The following is a 22,881-nucleotide window of genomic DNA, read 5'->3' as shown; positions in this document are numbered from 1 at the left end:
CAATTAGGCTATCATGCTGTATATATTATTTTACCACGGCTTCCTTCGCTATTACTTGAATTCGTAAATATCGATACACCGTATAGTGTCTAATTACGTTATCATACTGTATATATTATTTTCTCCACAACCTCCTTCGCCATTACTTGAATCATCAATATCGTCACAGTTATTAATTACTAGTATCATATCTTATTAGGCTATTGTACTATATATGCTATTTCTGCTCAATTTCCTTCACTATTACTTAAATCATCAATATCGTCACGCAGTATCATCTCCGATTAAGTTAACATACCGGTACTATATAGATAACTTTCTCTACAAATTCTTTCGATATTACTTGAATCATCAATATCGCCACGCTTATTTTATTCGTTAGTATCATCTCCAGTTAGGCTATCATACTATATAAATTATTTTTTCCATAAATTCCTTCTCTTTAACCATAAATATATTACTTTCTTCGCTATTACTTATGACATTAATATTGCCACGTAGTATCATCTTCGATTAAGTTTTTATATTGAATATACTAATTTCTCCTTAATTTCCTTCGCGATTTCTTAAATCATTCATATTATCACGCAGTATCACCTCCAATTAGTTTATCATACTTGTAGTGTATTTAGAGTATACTGTAACTATATTCTACTCTTAAATATAGACATGTTGCATTGCTCTTATATTTAAACATCTTCAGTCCGCTTACTTCACATTCATATATAGGCTACTGTATTTAGTTATCACGGTACTCGCCGTTTGCTATAATCATCAGCTATGTTGTAACCTGTTATGGTATATGTAGTATCTAATTCTACAATCCTATTCTCTGCATATGCTCTATCTTTAAACTATAAATACCGCCGTTTTCCACCTCAGAAATCGTTAGTTTCCTGGTTAATTTTCACACGTTACGCACGACAGCTTGCACGCAGGTCTACCGTAACCACCTCACTATGCTTACTTTACTACTTAAAATAAAGTATAACTTTTATACAACTTTTGGTGTACTAATTGTAAATGGCAACTATATCTCAATCCTCCGAGATATCGAAGCCTCCATCACAATACTATACCTGTATATATTGTTTTCTTCACAACTTTCTTCACTATTACTTAGACAATAATATAGCCATACAGTATCATCTCCGATTAGGTTATCAAACTATATATATTATGTTTTCCACAACTTCCTTCGCTACTACTTAGATTATCAATATCGCCATGTAGTATCATCTACGATAAGGTTATCGTACTATATATTATTTCCTCCACAATTTTCTTCGTAATTACTTAAATTATTAATATCGTCACGCTTATTAATCGCTAGTATTATCTCTGATTAAGTTATCATACTAAATACATTATTTTCTCCACAACTTTCTTCGCTATTACTTAGATATATACCAATTACGAGATTCCAAATTTTAGAAAAATAAGGGCTTTATTCAATCTTATACAAAGATTAACTACACATAGCTCTACTCTAGCCGAATACTACTACTAAAGACTTCTACAACGAACTAACAGAATAATCTAAAGTTGCATGCTTTTATACTTTTCGTAGCATTCGCAGCTGCAATCCGCATAGCAACCTTTTACCTTATATTACACATAGTTAAATTATTCTTAGTAAGACTATTCTAATGCGGACCATCATTAATCCAATATGGATACGACTACAGTACTTACGTAGACATCATTCACACCAGCCAAAGTACAATGAATTAACCATATCCTAATATATGATTTACAGTTCTATTTTTACCTATAGCCTTATTAGTAACTCAACAGCTTACTGTACATAGTCATCTGTACTCTAACATAGAGTCTCTACCACTACAGTCTATAGTTATAGCTACCAAATATCTCTTAGGATAAATATCTACCGTACATTATACTAAACATGGCTAACTGTCTACAATCACAATACTAAGTTACATTACATTAGATCATCAATATCTTTTCGCTTATTAATCGCTAGTACTATGTCCGATTAGGTTATCATTCTATATTCGTATAAATGATTCTCTCTATAACTTACTTCATTACTTAAATTATAAATATTGTCACGCTTATTAATCAATAGCATTTATCTCTGATTAGGTTATCATACTAAATGCATTATTTTCTCCACAACTTCTTTCGCTATTACTTAAATCATCAATATCGCTACGCTAATTAATCGCTAGTATTATCTCCGATTAGGTTATCATATTATATAAATTATTTTCTTCATAATTTCCTTCATTACTTTTATTATAATTAATATTATCATGCTTATAAATCACTAGTACAGCATCATCTCTGATAAGGTTATCATACTAAATATATTATTTTCTCCACAACTTCCTTCGTTATTAAATCGTCAAATATCGTCGCGTTTTATTAATCGTTAGTATCTCCGATTAGCTTATCACACTATCTATATATAACATATGTTATATACTATTTTCCCCACAAATTCCTTAGTTATTACTTAAATCGTCAGTATCATCATGCCTATTAATCGCTAGTATCTTCTCTAGTTAAGTTATCGCCTTTATTTGCTTATCAGAATTTGAAATTTTTTTAAGAGAAAAACAGCTTTCTTTTATTTCAACTCGTAACCCTAGCAAAGCCATGCACTGCTTCTGCTACCTTATTTACAACTAGACTTTCGGCTTATGGAAGTTGATACTAAGACAGTGCGACAAATTCTGATCCTTTCTTATTAAGTTTTTTAGATAACAAATCTCATCCTTACAAGATATTATAAAAAAAATTGATTAATTTTTATAGTCTACCTCTTGCATTTTAATCATCAATCAATCTAACTTATTAAACCTACAGTTTGGAATTCACTTCTTACTGCTTAGTTTACGATCATAACATTCATCTTCATGATAGAATCAGTTCCAAGGATATTTAACTTTATTTACTTTACTCCATTGAAAATTAGTCATATTCACTCTAAATTCGCTCTCAAATACAGTAGACCTATATCAATCATTTCTATCCACTAAGAAATTAGAATGATCCAAATTGCTATTATTAATGTAATGACAGTTATTTGTAATCGTATTCACAGCAGACAAACACAAATGAATAACTTTGACCTTCCTGTATTAATAGTTAATTACATATGATTATTATTATCGTCACGTAAAAGGATGAGCTCTTGATCCAGCATTACACCATGATAATCAATATTGATATGGCTTTTTTGAGATGCTGTTAGGATAATTTTACTTATAAACTTTTCTGATAGATTAGCGTTGATTAGTCACCTTATTCAAATGCAAAAAGCTTAAAGTACACATTAATCTTGGTGAAGATAGTTTTAAAAATGCGCACCAGACTTGCTTACTGCCTTTAACGATGTAAAATGATTTTGAGTAAGACCTATAATTTAAGGTTGAATGCTACGATCTTGCTCTAATACAAAGCTATTTTAAATTCTATCCAATATAGTGCCTTTTCAATACTTTAACCGTAGTTAATCAGCCATTAAAACCTACAGTCAAATCAATACTAATATGGCTCTTTGAGAAGCTGATAGGATGACTTTGCCAATGTGATTATTTACCTTAATAAAATGTAAGAAGCTTAAAGTTCACATTAATCTTGGTGGAAGTAGCTTTACAAATGCACCCCAGATTTTCTTCTTGTCTTGAATGTTGAAAAAATGGTTAAGAACAAGGGCTAAATTCTTAAGTTGAACACGATCTTGCTCTTATACGAATGCAGTGCTTTTTAATACGGTAGTTTACCCGTGGTTAATCAGCTATCACGATATTCAGCAGAGTCTATAATAATTATAGTGAATAATGGCCTTTGAGAAGGAGCTTTGTAAATACTTACTTGATGTTCTTTCATTGGGTCAAGATCGGCTAGGAAGCAATAGTTCTGGTGAAACTAAAATCGATATTCCTCTTTGAAGAGACGATTGGATCAATATTCTAATTGATTTCTTAGCATTTCGTATTGTAATAGCGACAAGATCTAAAACAAAATAGATAATGGTGTTTGATCATTTTAGAAAGATATTCAGTACACCTTCATTGCCTCATTAACATAAGTTAAATGGTGGCTAGTGTTAATGAAACGAATAATTACGTGAATAAAGTCTTTTTAGTCTTATTTTATGCGTATTACCTCAACATCGATTTATTATAATGTCGATCCTTTAAGCTAAAACGGAATTTGCCCTTTAAAAAGATCATTTTTTATATATGCACTCTCACTCTATCTTCTTTCATTGCCTCGCTAACATGGAATTGTTGTCTTATTACTATATCTGTACACTAAATTAATACTGATGCCTCATTTTTTAATACACGATATAATGAAATGGTGGGGACTTTTTTATTGCCCCTAGAATATCGACTATTCGTCTTAGTGCAAATTCTGTACTCCAACCTAGAATCGATGCTGTTCTTTGACAAAATTCTTTTATTAATATACTCAAAACTCTTTCATTACCACTTTAACATCTGTTAGTCACCTGTAGCGTATGCATTTTTCAAACCTAGGTTCGCAATTCGGCAACTCCAAATTCTGAGCTGTTAAATTAACTCTTGTTTTATTAAGACATACTATTCTACACAGCATACCGTCACTGTATTCCCTAGCACATAACTACTGTAATTAGCTGAAATTATTACATTACCTTCTGATAATATGAATACTCTAATAAGTTGTAATGAATGCTACTCTTTGGGTAGGTAATTTCATAAATAAATAGAAGGTACACCACTACTCAGCGCTCTTTATTACCTTAACATCCATTCGTTATAATGTTGATATCTAACCCTGAAATCGATACGATTCTTTGAGAAGACGATTAATAAGCATAAGCACTATTACTCAATACTGTTTTATTGACTCAACATCGAGCAATTGTAATGCTCTTTGAGAAGAAGATTTAGAATTAAAGGCACCCTAACTCAATATTCTTTTATTACCTCAACACCGAGTAATTGCAATGTCTTTAGCCTACACCAAAACCGCCAATACTCTTTGAGTAGACAGTTTAATCAACCCATTTGGTATTTTTTTATACCCTTAATTGATATTAATTCATTATAATGCTTAGAGTGAAAGCAAATCGTTCACCTTATTCTATTCGTTGTCATTTAAACTACAACCGATATTACTCTTTAAATAGACGATTTTATAAATAGACCGTACTCATTACTTTTTTATTGCCTCAATAAAAGGTTACATACGTGTTTAGATATTCAATAAAAATTAAAAATTAACATTGCTTTGTTACAAGTCAAATTAACCTTACTTTCAATGAGTTACTTTCCGTTTCATTTTCATTACTTTACTTTTCGTTACATTATAATTATCTACGTCGATTTCAAGAATCCTTTCCTCTAGAGAAGGAGATTTACTCAATATGTTAACTTCTTTTTGTATACTTTCGTCGATTTTCAATCACTTATTATAATTGTGCTCTTCAAACTCCAGCCTTTACTATCCTTTGAGCTTTGGTAATATAATAAATATATGCATAATTTTTTAATTATGGTACCGCCAGTTAATCGCTATATGATACTATCTACAGTCTTAATTTAATATTGCTCCTTAAGACAACGATTCAATGAATGCTTACAATACATTTTCTATTGCTTTAATGTCGGTTAATCACGATGCAAAAATGTCTAGAGGCTCAATTCGATATTGTTTACTTAGAAGGAAATAGAAATAAAAGCGTGCAATACTTTTCTTTATTCCTTTTTAAAGTTAGCTAATCGCAAATTATCTTGTAATATTGTTAAAAGTTTAAACTAAAGTCGATATTACCCTTGTATAGGGTGATTTAATGGATATATTTATATATCCATTTCATTACTTTAATCTTGGTTGATCACTTTCCTTAATATCAAACGTTCGAATCGAAAAGGACTGCCTTCCGTTTATTAAGAAAGTGATTGAGCGCGTTTGTTCTATAAATTTTCCGTATTTAAATGTTGGTTAAACTTACAGTCATGTCTACTATACCTAGATAAAGATTAATCCATATCAAGACGGTTTAACCCTGTAACCAATATATGTATCCTTGTATCAAAGATACCCCAGAAATATATGTGGGTCTCCTTATATCTCAAACTACCTTACTTATCAAGATCAATTCTCCGTAATAACTAGAAGCCTCTTCCTAAGTTTCACAGTAGAAAAAAGATAGCCTTTCTTCTTTTGCGTAAGCAATAAAAATAACAAAATTTCTTTAATGTGAAAAGCACCGTAGCTCGCTTTTATATCTACTATCTATATTCGTGAACAGCTTCAGCGTATGTACTGTACATGGAAATTAATACTAATAAATGATATTGCTATCGTCTATTCTAAGACCTTAATTTACATATCTTTATGCTATATTGTATAATACGTAAGAGCACGCATAGAACACGTTTTGACCTTTGAGCTTTCTTGTAAATTAGATATCTCACTAACTCACTTGGTCTTACTGGAAAATCAATTAGTTTTATAATCGATAACCATAACGACAAGCTATCAACTGTATAACAATCAATACGGCATATTTATACGTAACGGTGGTCTTCAATACTGTGATAAACTCATACATGTAAAACTTTTCGTCCCATTTTAATATCGGTTAGATATTATTAAAACTATCTGTCAGTTGGGCTAGACATAAATAAGAAGCCTAACTTTAGAACTCACGATAACTTTCTGAAAAGTGGTGCCTCAATCTATTCACGAGAGTAATAGAATAGGCATATTTTTAGATAAGTTCTTAAAATTAAATTATCCATACCAGAACAATACGTTTATTTTGCATATCTGTCCTTAATTTATGGTTTCATAGTTATAGCTAGTATTTTTCTCTCTGGCTTTCTATTGTATATTTTCGTAATTAAAGTTTAAAGAAGTTGTGAGCTCTAGTTTGTTTTAATATTTGTCATTCTTTCCTTTTAAGGTAAAGCATCGATAAATATACTTATTTATCGAACAATACCATTAAAAGGTTGATCAAGTCGAAGTGATTGACAAATATTTAATAAATTCTCCATCATTCTCGCCTTTTAGCTACACCGGATCAACACGTCTAGAAAAATGATTCCTCATTATTCTACTGCAAGTACAGAGTTTTCTAGATATTGCAAGTTATATTGGAGAAATTAAATTTGTAACAATGTGATGCATTTTCCGTTTAAATTCCCATTTTGTATTATATAATTTACTCTCAGATGATACAAATCATATGTAGAGAATCGTATCGCTAGGTGGTGCTTTGTTTTATGGATAACTAAGACTACTACGTGATTATAAAGGTAACTCTATGGGCGTAACTTTCATTCGCTATTTATTCATCAAATATTGTCAGGTAAATGATGCACAAACATAACATAATACTTCACTTGAATCGATAGAAAATCTAATTACAACATGAAAGAAGAGCGATTTACGTATTTTTTCTTATACGAGTATTGTTGAAATGAGAAGATTGAGGGAGATAGGATTTCAAGATATACAGGTACATATGCAAGAGGGATCCGCTATTTCATTGGAAAATTGTTTTAAAAAAATCCATCAGAAGCAGTTACCTTGGTGTAACAATTTGGGAAATCTTAAATCAATATCGATTATATTACCAATATCGTAGCTGATTGATTTTGTTTGACTAGAAGACGATGAAAGAAAGTCCTTAACCCACACATTTTATTTGCAATCATATATTTTAAGTAATTCGAAAGTAATCAATCTCTCAAGCTACTTTCAATAATTATAACTAGCCAAATTTAATAAATGCAATAGTTGACTTTAGTTGCATTATATCTACCTCCTGATGTCGAAAAACTTTTTAATCTCTAAATAATTTAATTATTGCAATACTTGCAAGGTATTTTTATGGAGATTTTACCACAGGAAGTGATACTGTCAATAATTTTGTAGACGTAATGATAGCAACATCTGTTCAATCCTTGGCTAAGAATAATATTTCAGCAATAATAGGAGTCACGACTATTTTACCAAGAAGTTAAGCAAGTAAAGGTTGAAATATAATTTGTTAAAAGACAACAGCAATTTCCCTTCCTGTTGTTGTGAACACACTTGTATACCATTCTTGACGTTATGATTGAGAGTTTCACCCTTGATGAACGCTGATTGCAATTGTCAATACTGGTAAGTTCTTTAAAAATAAATCTGTTCATTAATATGTTACAGGTAGGCTATTCATTTACCCCGTTCACAAATACACTAAAGACGAAATTTCTTGATGACTACCTTCCGTTCTGTCTGCTTAAATTGATTAGTAATTACGTACCTGATTTAATTTTTCTGTTACAATACATGAATAGTAGTTACCACTAGCGTTAAATACCATTATATGATACTAATGTTAGACGATGATGAGGTAATTGTCATTTAGTATACTCTAAACAAATGACTATTATTAGTAGGTGTCATAATTTAAACTCTGCGACGAGGAAACGTAAAGTAAATGTCTATAGGTAACTACTGTCTTAAATGCTATTTTACTAGACGTTAAACACTGGCAGCAAAGTACCGTAACGATAGAACTTCTATTAGCTTAGACACATCTACAATTTTTCATAACTTAATTTAACTTAAAATATTCCCATTTATATAGGAACCGTCTATGACTTGTAAACAGTAAGGGTATTATTATTATCAGACATTAATAGTAAATTCCTCGCTTATTATACTTCGCGTACTACAGTATAAGTAGAATAAAACTATACAGTACTGGCTAAGCCGCTGCTACTTTTATAATATGATGACGACTAGAAGAGTCATCTCAAACTGAGATATTCATTACATAGCTTTTCTATCAGTAAATACTTAATCTTAATCTAAGCATGTATGCTACCTAGTTCGACTATCATTAGCTAGAACTTGAATCACCTTACTACTATTAGCATATAATAACAATTAATATCAAATATGTTGTGAACTATAGCAAATAATATCCACATTAAAGCATTACTTATCTTAACTAGCACTACAAATAGGAATATTTTGCACATGAGCTACTGCTGTACTATTAAACTGTCCTAACGTTAAGGTAACACAGTAACAGTAGGATGGTAAAATGATAGAAACAACGTTTAAATTTATTTTATTCACTAATGACATGACACGGGATATAAAGATATACTAGTAACGTCAAGACTATCAATTCTCATCTTTACAAAATTAATCGCCACATCGGAAAGTTTACGTCTTTTTGAATAGGATAATTTATTCGTACTATACTATAAAATTAGACTGTATTAAAGAACAATAAATTTTTTTAGCTTAAATCTAACTCATATTCTTGTGTCAAGGAATAAAATTCTTGCCTCTATTTTTCTAAATTTGGTTCAAAAGATGTTGGAATATAAAGATTATCGAAATCAGAATCATCATGGCCTTTAAACTCTAATTAAAGGCAAATACTTAAATCTTATGTGATCATTTGCTAATACAGTCAGTAGATAAATTATCCGCCTTTAAAATTATTTTGTAGCATATTTTGATGTTTCCAGTTGAATATCAGGTTGAATGGTGAAAAGAATCTACAGAGTAAATTATATCCGTAAAAGTAAGCACACATTACTATGATATTGCTTTGATCACTTATAGTATAGAAATTATAATTGATAAAATATAGGTTTTAAGTTATATACTAATAATGTATTCAGTATTTGTATGTTACTAAGATTAAAGAAGCCGTATATAATATAATTTTAGAACATCCTTTCTATAGCAAAAATTATTCACTTTAATTAATTATTGGTTTGAATGTAGTCGCGTTAATAAAATCATCTTAAATAGCTGTTTACTTTTATTTAAAATCATAGCTATTATCTACAAGATCAAAATAGATTCGAAAAATAAAACGAGTACAAATTTTATCAAATATGATTAAGTCAATACTAGGTTTCTTTGAATAGATTAAATACCAATTTTAATATTATTTACGTCACAAAAAAGGTTTATGAACGGTCATTGTCAATTTTTTATTCTATCTTAGCCTTGACGTCATTAATGTGCCTGTTCAAATTGTATTACTATTCAATTAATTAATTGTTAGATAGACTTTATTATGATTTTAAAAGGCTAAGATTTTAACGAAAGGAAACATGAGTTAAGAAGTCTAGACTAACATGTCGTAGTTGTTTTTACATGATATAATACACCATTTTATTTCGATTCTATTATATCAAGGGAATCCACTAATTCATGCCATACAATAAATGGAAAAAATTTCAATCAAACTAAACATTAAAGTGTCGAGAATGCTATTTATGGTCACTAATAAAAGTAGTGATGTTGTAATTTAGTATTTCCAAAATGGTGAAAAATATCAAACCATTATTTTTCCGGTAAATTAATTTGAATATTATGTGACAGCAAAAGTTAAATTATTCGTCTGAATATCATATTAGCTCTTCTTTACATTATTTATAGATCAGTATTTATTGCTTCTGAAGTTAGCTGTACTAAAGTATAGAAATATAGATAGTGTGCTTTGAATTAAATTAGTTTGTTGATAGGAATTACTCTGCTTTTTATTTTAATTGTCAGTAAAATCAAAATTTCCATCTTGTTTGAAGATATAAAGGCTAAAATTTATAAAAAATAAAGAATTGCAGTATGTATATATATTAATAGAACACTCGTATTCATCACAATTTAGAAGGGTTTACAAGTACGGGCTTCCTTTGATTGAAGCTGTTAGTGACGAAATAAAATTGAAGGCCCTTTCGTTATAAGAACACTCTAAATTAGTTGTTTTAATATGATAATACGCGTAGAATTATTAGCTTTACGGGTATGATTGCCATCTTTCAATAAATTAGCGAAATGGCTGCATTGACGGTAGCTATTGTAGTCGTACAATTGTAATGTAATGCACTAGCAAAACAGAAGACCAACAACTACTTTAGGAAGAATAAGAAAGAACTACTAATGAGTCCAGATAATGAAGCTAAATGCGCATAAGTTCAATTGCAATTAATCGTAAATATCAAATTAAATTATTTATCTCAACATTACTTTTGTCATATACTGTGCTTCAAAAGTGTAGTATCAATGAGAACTACAGAGAACTACATTCGGATTTATTAACTTATCAAATGCGTAATTTCAGTCAATTTTCAAATCGCAAGATGATCTATTACTACTATATTATGTGTCATCACTAGCTAGTGAAAATGTTAACTGAACATTATTACGTCAACTTTGATAGCAGAACAGTGCATGTGGTATTAACGTTTCGAGATTTAGCAAGAATGCTTGTAAGCAACTGTTTCACGTATAGTGAAATTTTCTAATTCTATGTTGCTACCAGGATTGGTGATAAAATTTTCGCGAGATCCTCGTCAGTTATCACCCATTTTGGTTTCATATCAAAATAACGAATATGCTTTATAAGGTTGACTAACTTAAAACTTCTATTAACGCAGAAAATGAAATTGAAGTTAAGAATGGTGTTGAGGGTAGCTTTTAAAATGGATTCAATCTAACATGGAAATTTAAGACTATTTTATTTTTCATTTAGCATAAGAACAAGTAAATATACATATATCCCGGTATATAGCTGGTGCAACTAGCAATTAATCGGAATATAAATCAATTAAAATGAAATGGTTGTATCTATGATCAAGACTGCAGATATTATCAAAGACTATTATAAGCCGTTTTCTAAATTTGTATCTCATAAAAGTACTATCGTGCTATGTGCTTATGCTACATAAAAATCTAAAGGGTTTCAATCTAAACGTAGAGTATATTCATTTTACGTACAAATTCAATGAACGTTGTTCATGATTTAACTGCTAATCCATTTCTTTATCAATTTAGCTTCCATTTTCCTTGCTTTAATAACAGATGCAGGGTCATTTTTATTTTTACCTCTAATAGTATTCAATAAAAATATAAAAGTAAGTAAGTGAAAATTTTTACTACTTACACGAACATCCTCATAATAGCTGTATAATATCTTTACCTGAGATCCAGATGATGAGCTCCGTGGGGAATCTGGATAGCGACTAGGCTAGATGATGGGGACTTTAAGATCTATGATCATACAAACGTACAAAAGAATCGATGGTTTACAACATTATCCCAAATATCTAGACAGGACTATTTTCAAGCTACTGGCCATACAAGATTATTCTGATAAAATTGAAGCATAACACGATTTGCATTTAATGGTATCAGTAAGAGTAAATATCAAAATTATGAGTCTCTAAAGTAATTGAAGATGTTGCGAATAATATACTTAATTATTGTTTATATAGTATAATACTTACGCCGCCATTCTTCCATGGATCCAGATTTCCATTCGAGAAGATAATATTGCTCGCTCCTTTTAGTCCTGAATTCAGAGAGTATTCATTATCAAATTTCAAATAGATTTGTTTATGAACTCGAGCAAATTACTAAATGCTATTTGGAATACTAAAGAAGAAAGTAAGCTCAATCCAAAGATCTTACGGTTTGCCCAAAATTGAGTTGCAACCCAGTTAGGCCTTGGCGTGACGCCATACTTTTTAAGGCAATACTGCTTTCTTATTTTGGATGTAAAGGGTATCGGTGGAAACATGTCAGTTTTATTATTTGTACTACCAGGAAGAAGGATTTCAGTGCAAGCCTAGATAGAGTGAACATCAAATTGCAAAATCATTAAGAATTTGTCTTATTTACTAAACTGAAATGTAGCATAGCATATTTCGAAGCAAGTCTAACATTACCTGATAATCCCAAGGTATAGCAGAGGCACCTGTTCCGCATCCTGTTGGGTCTGCACAGTGCACGTACTGTTTGTAGATATCATGACATTTTTTGCTTCCATAAAAAAGCTCTTATGTGATAAATAAACCATTACAAGAGATTTGTAAGTTGACCGAAAGTCATGGTCTATTTCTACAAGCTAGTAAAGTTAAGAATTGTACAGGACTTTGCAAATTTACTTACTCATAGCTTTAGCCATTCCTTGTATAGGGTGGCTAGCATTTACTATATATTTGCAGGAAGCCTACATTGAATAAAACAAACTACGATGTTATCCTAATAGTTGGATTGATTCTTTCATTATTGAGTTGAATACTGCTTAGAAGGCAGCTATGCAATAGGTTTCATACATTAACAGGAAATGCAGGAAGTGGACCAAAAAAGGATGCTGGATAAGGGTAATCTCCCATAGCCATGGAAACAAAACCGTTTCGAATCCATCCAATTAATTGTTTAACCTAACGCATTTGAATCGATTCGATATTATGAAAGTTTGTATAATTCAAGCATTTTAGTCAAGTATGATTTGCAAGATACTGTTACTATAGGAATGACTAACATCAGCAGAGGTCTTCAGCTTGTTGCAGACATTGAAAATTTTAGCGACTTTTTGCTTACCTAGTAATATTCGTTTACCAAATCAGTAATGCATTCGTAGACAATCACTATATCCAATATCAATTACTACTCTTACCACTTTTGGACTTTGCCATTTCTAGCACAGCGCTAAATGCTTTTCGGATATTAGGAACACATTTAGGATTCGCATCTTGGTAATCCTATAGAAAAATTACTGTAATTTTAGTCAAATCTGCGTATAGTTATTAAATTTAGCAACAATCCTTTTTTACTATAATAAATCGCTGCACAGTCGCCATAAAATGCAAATGATTAGCGTCTAAACGGGGTAAATAAGAATAAACACGGACAAATTGCCTAACTATTTTTTATGTGGAGAGACACTATACACGCTATGATTTCTTATTGTGGTAACAAGTAATCTATCGTAGAGGTTTAAGATCGTTACTGTTTCTAGTAATGGAAATATTTATTTCGAAGTTTTGCATACACGTTAACCTTATAATAATGGCGATCTAGATAATCGGAATCAACTTGATATCGCAATTTATTCTACAGAGATAAAATGTGAAAACTGTTTTGCTGTATAGTATTTATCGAGAAGATAAAGTTCAGGGTAGTACTACTGCGCTGTATCAGTATAGTCAAATTATTTACTATTCAATATACTGAATAATATATGAAGTTTTTACTTGGACCGACAACTTTTTAAAAGCATTATACTATACATAGTTTACATTTATCGGATTATTAATCATTGGCCAATACGATACATTAGTTCTATTTCTTGCTAAAGATACCTTGGTTACTGCTGGAAAGAAGAAGTTTGGGGAAACAACTCCACCTGCCATGTAAAGTGGAGCGCTCGCGGCTAGTCCAGCATCAATAATGTTAGGGTATTTCAGTCTCATCCAAGCAGTTAACATTCCACCATAACTGCCTCCGAAAGCGACAACTTTGCATTTATTAGCATTTAATGATTTCTTTAGGCTAGTCAAGAGGACAGCGTAGTCAGCTAAGGCTTGCTCTGATGTTAACAATCCTAGATTCTTTGGTTTGAAGGAATCCTTTCCAAATGGCAGAGATTTCCCGTAATAGCGCTTGAGAAAAGTGTATAATGCTTATTACATAAGTCAATAATATAGTACGAATGTACAAAGGAATAACACAAAGTTATGATGTACATAAGCTACATTAAATTATTTTACTCAATAGTACGTATATGACCTAAATTTTCTCCAATTTTAATGATCATTATGGTTTTTAAAGTATCATTTAGAGCTACTTAGGTCTGGCTTTAGATGCTAAGGAGCTATCTCTACTGTTATAACAGTATAGGTTTGATTGAATAACTAAAGCGTGACATACTGCTTCGTAACTGGAAGTATAAGCAACTTTAAAAAGCCGTAATGGAATTTCTCAGTAGTAGTCCAGAGCTAACTGCAGCCTTAATAGCCGAACTACAGAAGCATCATTACTAGGACTGGGTATTAATTTTATACTAAATCAGATGTTATCGTTACGGAAGCTACAGTACTTTCAACAAACTGCCTAGTACTTACGTGCTCGCCAAATACAATCAAAGCACGAAATTGCGGTGCTAAATCAAACAATAATCCGCTGTTTTGCCAGAACCCGACAATGCCACCTTCATTACCAGTATAAAAAAAGATTGGTCCAGTACCTTTATCCCAATGATCATCTATATATATAATATATAGGAAGCAAAATTGAAAAAGTTAGTACCATCATCTGGTACAGTATGGACTATGCGCGTGATACAATCCTGTAGGATTCGAATAACGGTATACGAAATAAGATGATGAAAGCGATCGAGTTCAATTTCACAATTTCAATAACAGCATTAAGTCTCTATCGTACTATAGTATATGGTTCTTAATATATATGTTATATATACTATATATACATATAGTACTTTACAACTTCAGATGTATGTGGTACAATACTTCTCTCATATACTTTAATTCATGATTGGATGTACCGTGTATACTCGTAGTAAGTTAATTAGATTAGTTTAAGGTTTGGACCTGAAGAATTAGTATTAACGTTTACCATCAAGCCTAACACGTACCTTAACTATACACTAACGAATGAAATTTTAATGATGAATACTCTCCGAGCCTCGTTGCTAACGTAGAGCAATATATTGTCTATGTCTCTACAACTGCCGTTAGGTAGTATACAGTATAGGTAGACTTTAAGAGTCTCCTACACACTTACACAGTAGTGCAACTGATGTTTCTTCATCATTTTCGTACTATGATACACACATGATTGTGTCAAATGATAGCTCATCAATCTTATCATATTCCAGTCAATCAAAGCTGTAGATTAGATTAGCATAAGTACAGTATATTGTCTTAATTAAGGTGGATCGCATTCTATCGAAGATCAGCTTAATAACAGAATGAAGTATGATTATCATCTAATAACTTGTTTGCAAAGATGGACACTCAGTGGAAACAATAGCAACATGTTTCACGCAGATTGTGTTTAGATTAGGGCTCATCGGTGGAGATGGATTGTACGAATATCTATGGAACAGTATCAACTGATGCCATGTACACTTGTACAGAGCTTGCAACCATGCGATATGCCTATAACATCAGTACATGATGATGATGCCGTCGAAGTATCTCGGCAGCACACTAGGCCAGTATAAAAATTAGTCGAGAACAAGTTTTGCAAAGTGCCAAGCCAATCACAAGCTATTCCTTACCGTTCATTAAGTATCTCTGTCGGTACGTTGCATTGCTTTTCCAATCAAAGTGGTCAATAATTTGATCGAAGTATTTAGTTTTATATTTTACAGCGGCTTGAGTACCCTGTGCTAGCAGAGTGATGATGACGAGACTTAGAACAAGTCCGCGAATGCACTTTAACGCAGCCATGGCCATGACTTGCTAACTTGAGAATGGCTTTAGTCAAGCTTGACAGGTTACTTTAAGCTACGGCTGTACCCAGTACACGGAAGTGAACAGTAGACCAGTACAAGTACTATATGCCAAGGTACGACACAGCACTGTCCATACTGAACGATACTACCATGGGTACTACTATCTTTTTCAATTGCTATGTCTATATGTTATATATATACAGTATGTCGTTTACCTTGTAGAAAATTAGAATCGATCATTTTGCAAAATGATCGACTATCAATACGGTAAACGACATATAGGTTATATTAATTAATCCCGCAGCATGAGTCCTATATTGCTAGAGCGTAGAGGTATCATTCTCTAGAGGTTCGGGATTGTGGAGGTCCATGACGATGCCTAGATTTTGTCTTCCACGAGAATGTCATGTGATCATGCTTGGTACTAAAGAACCATAATGGAAATAGTTGGAAGACGAAGAGTGGCTATGGATGTTTTGAGAGGCCATTTTAGAAAGTGATTGAGTACGCTATTTGCCTGCTTGAATAGAAACGAAATTGTTGCAACTGTATGAGCAGACGACTTGATAAAGTGAATCTACTTAGTATTTATTTTACTTGTACTACCTCAACATCGATTGATTTATTGTCATGTTAGTAGTTTACAGCAAAACCGCCTTTACCCTCTGAGAAAACCATTTTCTATACAGTATACAGTACACAGAATGAGTAATCGAGTATGCAATAGGTAGACTCTGTGCTCTAGCATCTTTCACTGCCTCCTCCATCAATATCGAGTTGTTACCTTACGTATATCGACTGTTTACCTTAATACAAATTTTCGACACTGATCTATACTAATAATTATAATAATTATCGATGCTACTCTTCGTTATGTTCTCTATCGCGACCCTAGGTCAATCATGCAATACTCGGTTAGACACTGCAAAGTAGCTTAATGCGTGGAGTCCACTTCTTTATTCTGGGTTGCCTTTCCCACAAGTGATATAAATATATATTACATACATATTAGTAAATTACTAGTGAACGTATCAATACAGCTACGGTATTAGTATTATACGATTATCTTCTCAGTTAGGCAGCTATGCAATATGTCTGCCCTAATTCCTAGACATTACCAGTCTATCTATCATACATAACACGCTTATGCAAAGCTGTTTTATAAATATTGCACTGCAAATTCTTTCATTCCTGTACCAGTTTTCACCGAACCAAAACCCTCTGCAAGCTTCTGAGTTGACTGCCAGACCGACTTCCTGACATACTGTACAGTATAGTGCTGCAGAGGACAATCCTAGATTCTAACATACAGTACAGTATTCTAGTCGAGATACAGTACTATACGTAGGGCCGTCATGGACCACAAGTACTTACTTGATATGGACATGATGCCATGCATCGGTAGGTATCCTTAATACTGTGCTCGACGGTAGTCTGCATCATCAATGCAACCAAGTTTCAACATGTCGCTAGAAATGCAAGCTAATAAAGTCCTCCATGAGTTGCCAGCTTCTGACGATAAGTTAGTTGTTCTTCATCGACTAAATGTTATTGTAAAACAAATGAATGAAAATGAAGTCACAGATCTGGTGCACCATCATCGATTAGATAACCTCATTCAATGCCTATCAATCAACGATAGTATTATTGTTGGAGAATGTGTGCAAATATTACAAACGCTTTTCAATCAATCTCCGATCGATTTCACTTTTCATCAATATAAACAGCCATTAATGCTTGGCATTCTGCATGAAATGAGCTGTGTACGTGAATTATCCCTATCTTGCCATATTGCTACAATAAAAGTAGGCTATAGTGATCCAGTGAAGGATTTTGTTAAACTCGTTATCAATCAAGGGATATCAAATGATCTTGTCAATGTGGCATCATTTTCTATCAAGTCCTTACTTGCCATAGCGCGTTGTGAGAGTGACGGACTTGAATTAATCTTTAATGAAGAAGTTATATCCGATATTCAAAGATTAGATTGGGATAACGATACTTTAAGATTTCGAATTTATGAATTATTCATTAATATCTTATCTATATCACATCGAGCGATGACACTGTCAATGAATACTAGTATCTTAAATAAATTGATGCATGAATTAGAAAGTGATGATCCGCTCTTAAGGATGAATTGCATTGAATTCTTGATTCAGTTACAGCAAACAACTTTTGGCTGGCATTATCTTCAAAGTTTCAATATTTTATACACTCTAAATAAACTACTTGTCGACTCAGCGAACGACCCACTATCATCATTTATAGTACCAAGTGAGTATGTAATCGTATCATCGTATCGTATTAATCATAATATTGCTACAATGATAAAATACGTTTGTTGTTTGAATATTTCCATTGCTTAAATACAGGATGAATAATTGAACAATATGCTTGTATACTTCCAGTATCTTAATTGTAAATCTGCAGTTATTTTATTTTACTACAGACCATATCACTGTGATAATTGTATTTTAAAATGTACATGTTATTTGTAGGATGATAATAGATTTGTACGGTTATAATTATTATAGCTTAAAAAGTAAGTTTAGACAATCAAATTCGTTTAAAGTTGTTGACCATTATTCATCAATCACATAGCATACGCTTGGGATACTATGACTAGTGCAGGATCTTAAGTGTACATGTTTGTGTACTAAAATAAATGCATCACATGCCTCAAGGATTAAATTCATCTATGATATGGGAATTATTGAACATTTTACTACTTTTTCATTTGACTTTTAAAACAGGAATATTGGTATTCTATGGTCACTTAACTCACTCCTCAAGTACCGTAAATTTTATCGAAGTGAATGAAAAATATCCAACTTTCATGGAAGTCACAGTGTCTTCCATCTTATCTAGAGATCAAAGTATATTAAATATCGCTCTCGATACTTTCGGAGCCATTGCTTCGTGCAATCAAGGGCGTCAGTCCTTATTAAGTATATGCAAAGAACAACAAATCCATAAGGTCATGAGCAGAATAGGCGAAATAGTTACTACCGAAAACACTTCCACCCGTTTACGAGCTCTGGATGCCTTATCTGAAATTTATCGTAATTTTCCAGATGAAGTACGCCACTGTGCCTGTAAGTATAATGGGTCTTTTGTAAAAACTGGTTTTAATAGATTATTTTAATTTAGTTTTATAATATATTTGGAGCTAGCGATACTAATGATGATGACACGAAATAAACTAAGTACTGTAAGAGACATAGTATGAAATGTAATTGTAAGATGTTTGTTCCGTAACTGAAATATTTATATCATTCACAAATGTGGTACTCTTACAGTAAATTGAGTAGAAAAATGATCAGTTTGACACCTGTATCTTTACCTATACCTTAATCCTTTACTGAAAGCGATTACAGCCTGTAGCGCAGTCATTTGCCACGATCTTAGTCCTGCTGTTGTAAGACTTAAACAAGATTTTGTTTTACGCGATATAAAGTAGAGTTGACTTTTTTAGGTCTTCAAGACTGGTACGATGCATTAAATCCTTCCGTTGCTTCAATGCTACAAAAGTTAAGCAATCAACCATTTCCAGATATTCGATGTGCCGCTCTAAAATTATTAGCAAATTTAGCACAATTTGAGTGGACACAAAGAGATATTAGTCGTCAGCCGGGCATGATTGAATTCATATTAGATCGCAAAGTTGAGCAAGACAAATCCTGCTTAGAGGCCAAATTTGACATTGTTGTTGTATTAACTGAATCTAAATATGCGATTGAGGTCTTTGGTGGCTCTATGTATGTAGAATTGCAGCAACATGTAAAAGAGGGTCCTTTCTTTGTTCTTGGAGAAGCAAACGTAGCCATGGAAGCAGAATAATTACTGTATACGGAAAATGTGTTAGTTAATCTTACTAAAAAATAACAAGCGCTAAATAAAAACCTCAGATAGAATACCGTTGCGGTACTGAAATTGATCGCATTATTTAAAATCTTACAAGTACCGCAGTAACTAGCTTCTAATGTATTATCGTATTATTACTAGAAACTCGTTTCACAAAGTTATACCGTTACTTTATCGTCGAATAAAAGTATATCATTCTATGCTTTATTTTATTTGTTTACCAGCCGAATTGTCATATTCAAGGAAACTTCGACTAAAAAGAAGCTTCGTTATTGTTCTTCACGTGTAATAAAAATTTTTATTGATCATATCGTACGTATATCTTTATTAGGCAACAAATTTTTTTAAGTTCGCGTTACATTAAGTCGTAAATATACAGTACAGTGTGATAAAACTAGGATTGAAGATTCATACGTTTGTAACCCTTTTATTTTAAACTCTTTTATTGCCTGTGTGATGTCTTCAAGTAATCACAAACTACTACTAGAAAACTACCTGTTCCGCTGAATAGTTAAGCCAGCATGATAGTTTAAATTTAGTACTTTAAATTCCTAACAGGCGAAGGAGGAAAGATACGACTACTTCAAAATAATCGTCTTGGTCGTCATAATTAACGTTATAGGATAGATTTTCAATAGGATGTGTTACCATGTGGGCAGAACTTAATTCTCTTACGATGAAGCCGTACAATTTCTTATTTTGCGAATTTTGATCAATAAAGGTATTGCTCACGTTTTTGGGTGCAGTATAGGAGAAATCTTATTTATTTTTACGCAGACTTTTAAATTCCCGGAATCCGGCACTAGCTGTGTTTAAGTATAATACGATTTGATCATATTTTAGATAGAGGAAAAATTCTTATTTATTATACGAACTCTAAATTCCCGGAATCCGGCACACTGCTGTGTTTAAGTACAATGATTCAATCATTGTAGGATGATAAAGAATGTTGATTATCAATTGGTATGTAATTTGACTGTTTAATTGCGAGACCATTATTATAAATGAAATTCGTAGCTGTTGTAACCATAAATCTTTATATTAGGCGCAAATAGTAGTACAACCAATTTAGCATGCGTATATGGTTTCTGGTCAATATTCAACCGTAGATGCGATTTTAAAGCAAGACGCATGTCAACGTCTGTGTAATACTCGTACGCTAGACTTATATTGTGCTGCATAATACAACTGCGAAGAAAACAGTCTTTAAAATAAAGATGTAGTGTAAATTACAGAATTTTTCTTTCTATAGGTTATAACCGAAATTGCCCGTACAATTGACGTCTCAGCATCAAAAGATAACATACGAATGCAAGATATAATTCGTCAAATCATGTCTATGCACGTAGTCAGTGTGTACTTCAAACATTGCGTACACTTTGTAATTTATCTCTGGCTTAGGTGTGTTAATATGACTTTGTACAAAAGGCATGTATCAATAATCGCGATTTCTGATGTGCGATACGTGAAATTCGGTATCAATTTCACTGCTAACTTTTCAGGACAACAAAATTCATCTTTATAACTTATTACAACCACAAAGATGGCGTCGACCTATGCAATTCGATATACGTATGTTTTCCTTTATTAGTAGTGAACAATCTTAACATTTAAGCATATCAATACCTTCAAAGTATAATACATACGGAATGAATATACATTATACAAGATAATAAATAAGCTACAGTACCACGCAACGTTCTTAGATACGAACTACTAATGTTATAGATAAATAACACAGTATTGAATTTTTTAATTGCAGCACTGTACCGTTCCAATCAGTGAATAATCTCTTATTAGAGTAAGACAGTATGAGATACTGTATTTACTTATAGTTCTTATCAACGAAAAATGCTATAATGCCCACGTATTTGTTGTACAGTACCATACCGTACTGACTAGAGTAGTAATATGAACTAATTTCACGTTTTAAATATATTGCTACCGCATTTGGATTAGCATAAACTGACTCGACATCCTTATCCATGCGCGTTTTACATGGCTTAAAACGACGTAAAGTCAAGTGATACCGGGTCAAAATTGTAAATATATCAAGATTATAATTATTCTAAATCGCAAAAATTTCAAATGCAACATTAGGTAAATTTACAATTGAACAGTCGTAAAAGGTGGCCCATTTTCTATGCCAGTTGATGCTAACTATGTAATCATTAACATATAGGTTGCAAGGTAAATTAGTTCTGAATGCAGTTACCAATGTTTACAAATCTATAGAATGTAAACATTGTGCTAATGAGATTAATTAATAACTACAGTCACTGTAGTCTACAATACGAATTTTCGTGTCTATTGACGATAATCAGAATTTAGTATATAATATTAGCATATCGAGTTAAACAGCTTTTAAAATTGCCTGGCTGTACAGTAATGGCTTATAAAGTGGTAGTTATCATTACAGTATTCCTAAATAATTAACATAAACTTGCCACTTTATTAGCATATTAAAGTTATACGCTATAATACCTGTTACCATATCCAAAACTGGTCAAATGAAGAACTTTACAATGTGTCATTAATCAATCTGACTGACGCTTTATACCGGGATTGGTAAATATCGATATCTGTAGACATGTATGATTAATGCGGTATTACAATACCAGCAATGGTATATAAGTAATGCTTCACTTCTTAATATGAATTTCTTTTTCAGTTACTTTAACCACAATACCCAGTAACGATACTTTACCGGCTGATACTTGTATAGTAGACTTCATTAATACATCGCATTAATTAAC

The 22,881-nt window shown here is 32.1% G+C and overlaps 2 protein-coding genes across 2 annotated transcripts; one reads left to right on the top strand and one right to left on the bottom strand.

Moving 5' to 3' along the window:
- Window positions 1–11,797: 11,797 nt before the first annotated feature.
- On the bottom strand, window positions 11,798–16,253 carry TRIADDRAFT_21030 (uncharacterized protein; the record flags this gene model as incomplete). Its single annotated transcript, XM_002109330.1, has 12 exons — window positions 11,798–11,882; window positions 11,975–12,045; window positions 12,282–12,346; window positions 12,466–12,622; window positions 12,723–12,832; window positions 12,946–13,006; window positions 13,113–13,220; window positions 13,322–13,380; window positions 13,460–13,541; window positions 14,142–14,441; window positions 14,904–15,043; window positions 16,082–16,253. 12 exons carry the CDS (start codon window positions 16,251–16,253, stop codon window positions 11,798–11,800), a joined length of 1,410 nt encoding a protein of 469 aa, XP_002109366.1.
- A 1,468-nt stretch (window positions 16,254–17,721) lies between these two features.
- Window positions 17,722–20,101, top strand: TRIADDRAFT_53315 (uncharacterized protein; the record flags this gene model as incomplete). Its single annotated transcript, XM_002109882.1, has 4 exons — window positions 17,722–18,539; window positions 18,760–18,803; window positions 19,015–19,356; window positions 19,737–20,101. The coding sequence occupies 4 exons, from the start codon at window positions 17,722–17,724 to the stop codon at window positions 20,099–20,101; spliced, it is 1,569 nt and encodes a 522-aa protein (XP_002109918.1).
- Between the last annotated feature and the right edge of the window lie 2,780 nt (window positions 20,102–22,881).

The sequence above is a fragment of the Trichoplax adhaerens genome, genomic scaffold, assembly GCF_000150275.1.
Source record: "Trichoplax adhaerens TRIADscaffold_2 genomic scaffold, whole genome shotgun sequence".
Classification (NCBI taxonomy): domain Eukaryota; kingdom Metazoa; phylum Placozoa; class Uniplacotomia; order Trichoplacea; family Trichoplacidae; genus Trichoplax; species Trichoplax adhaerens.
This window is presented reverse-complemented; position numbering and strand designations above follow the sequence as displayed.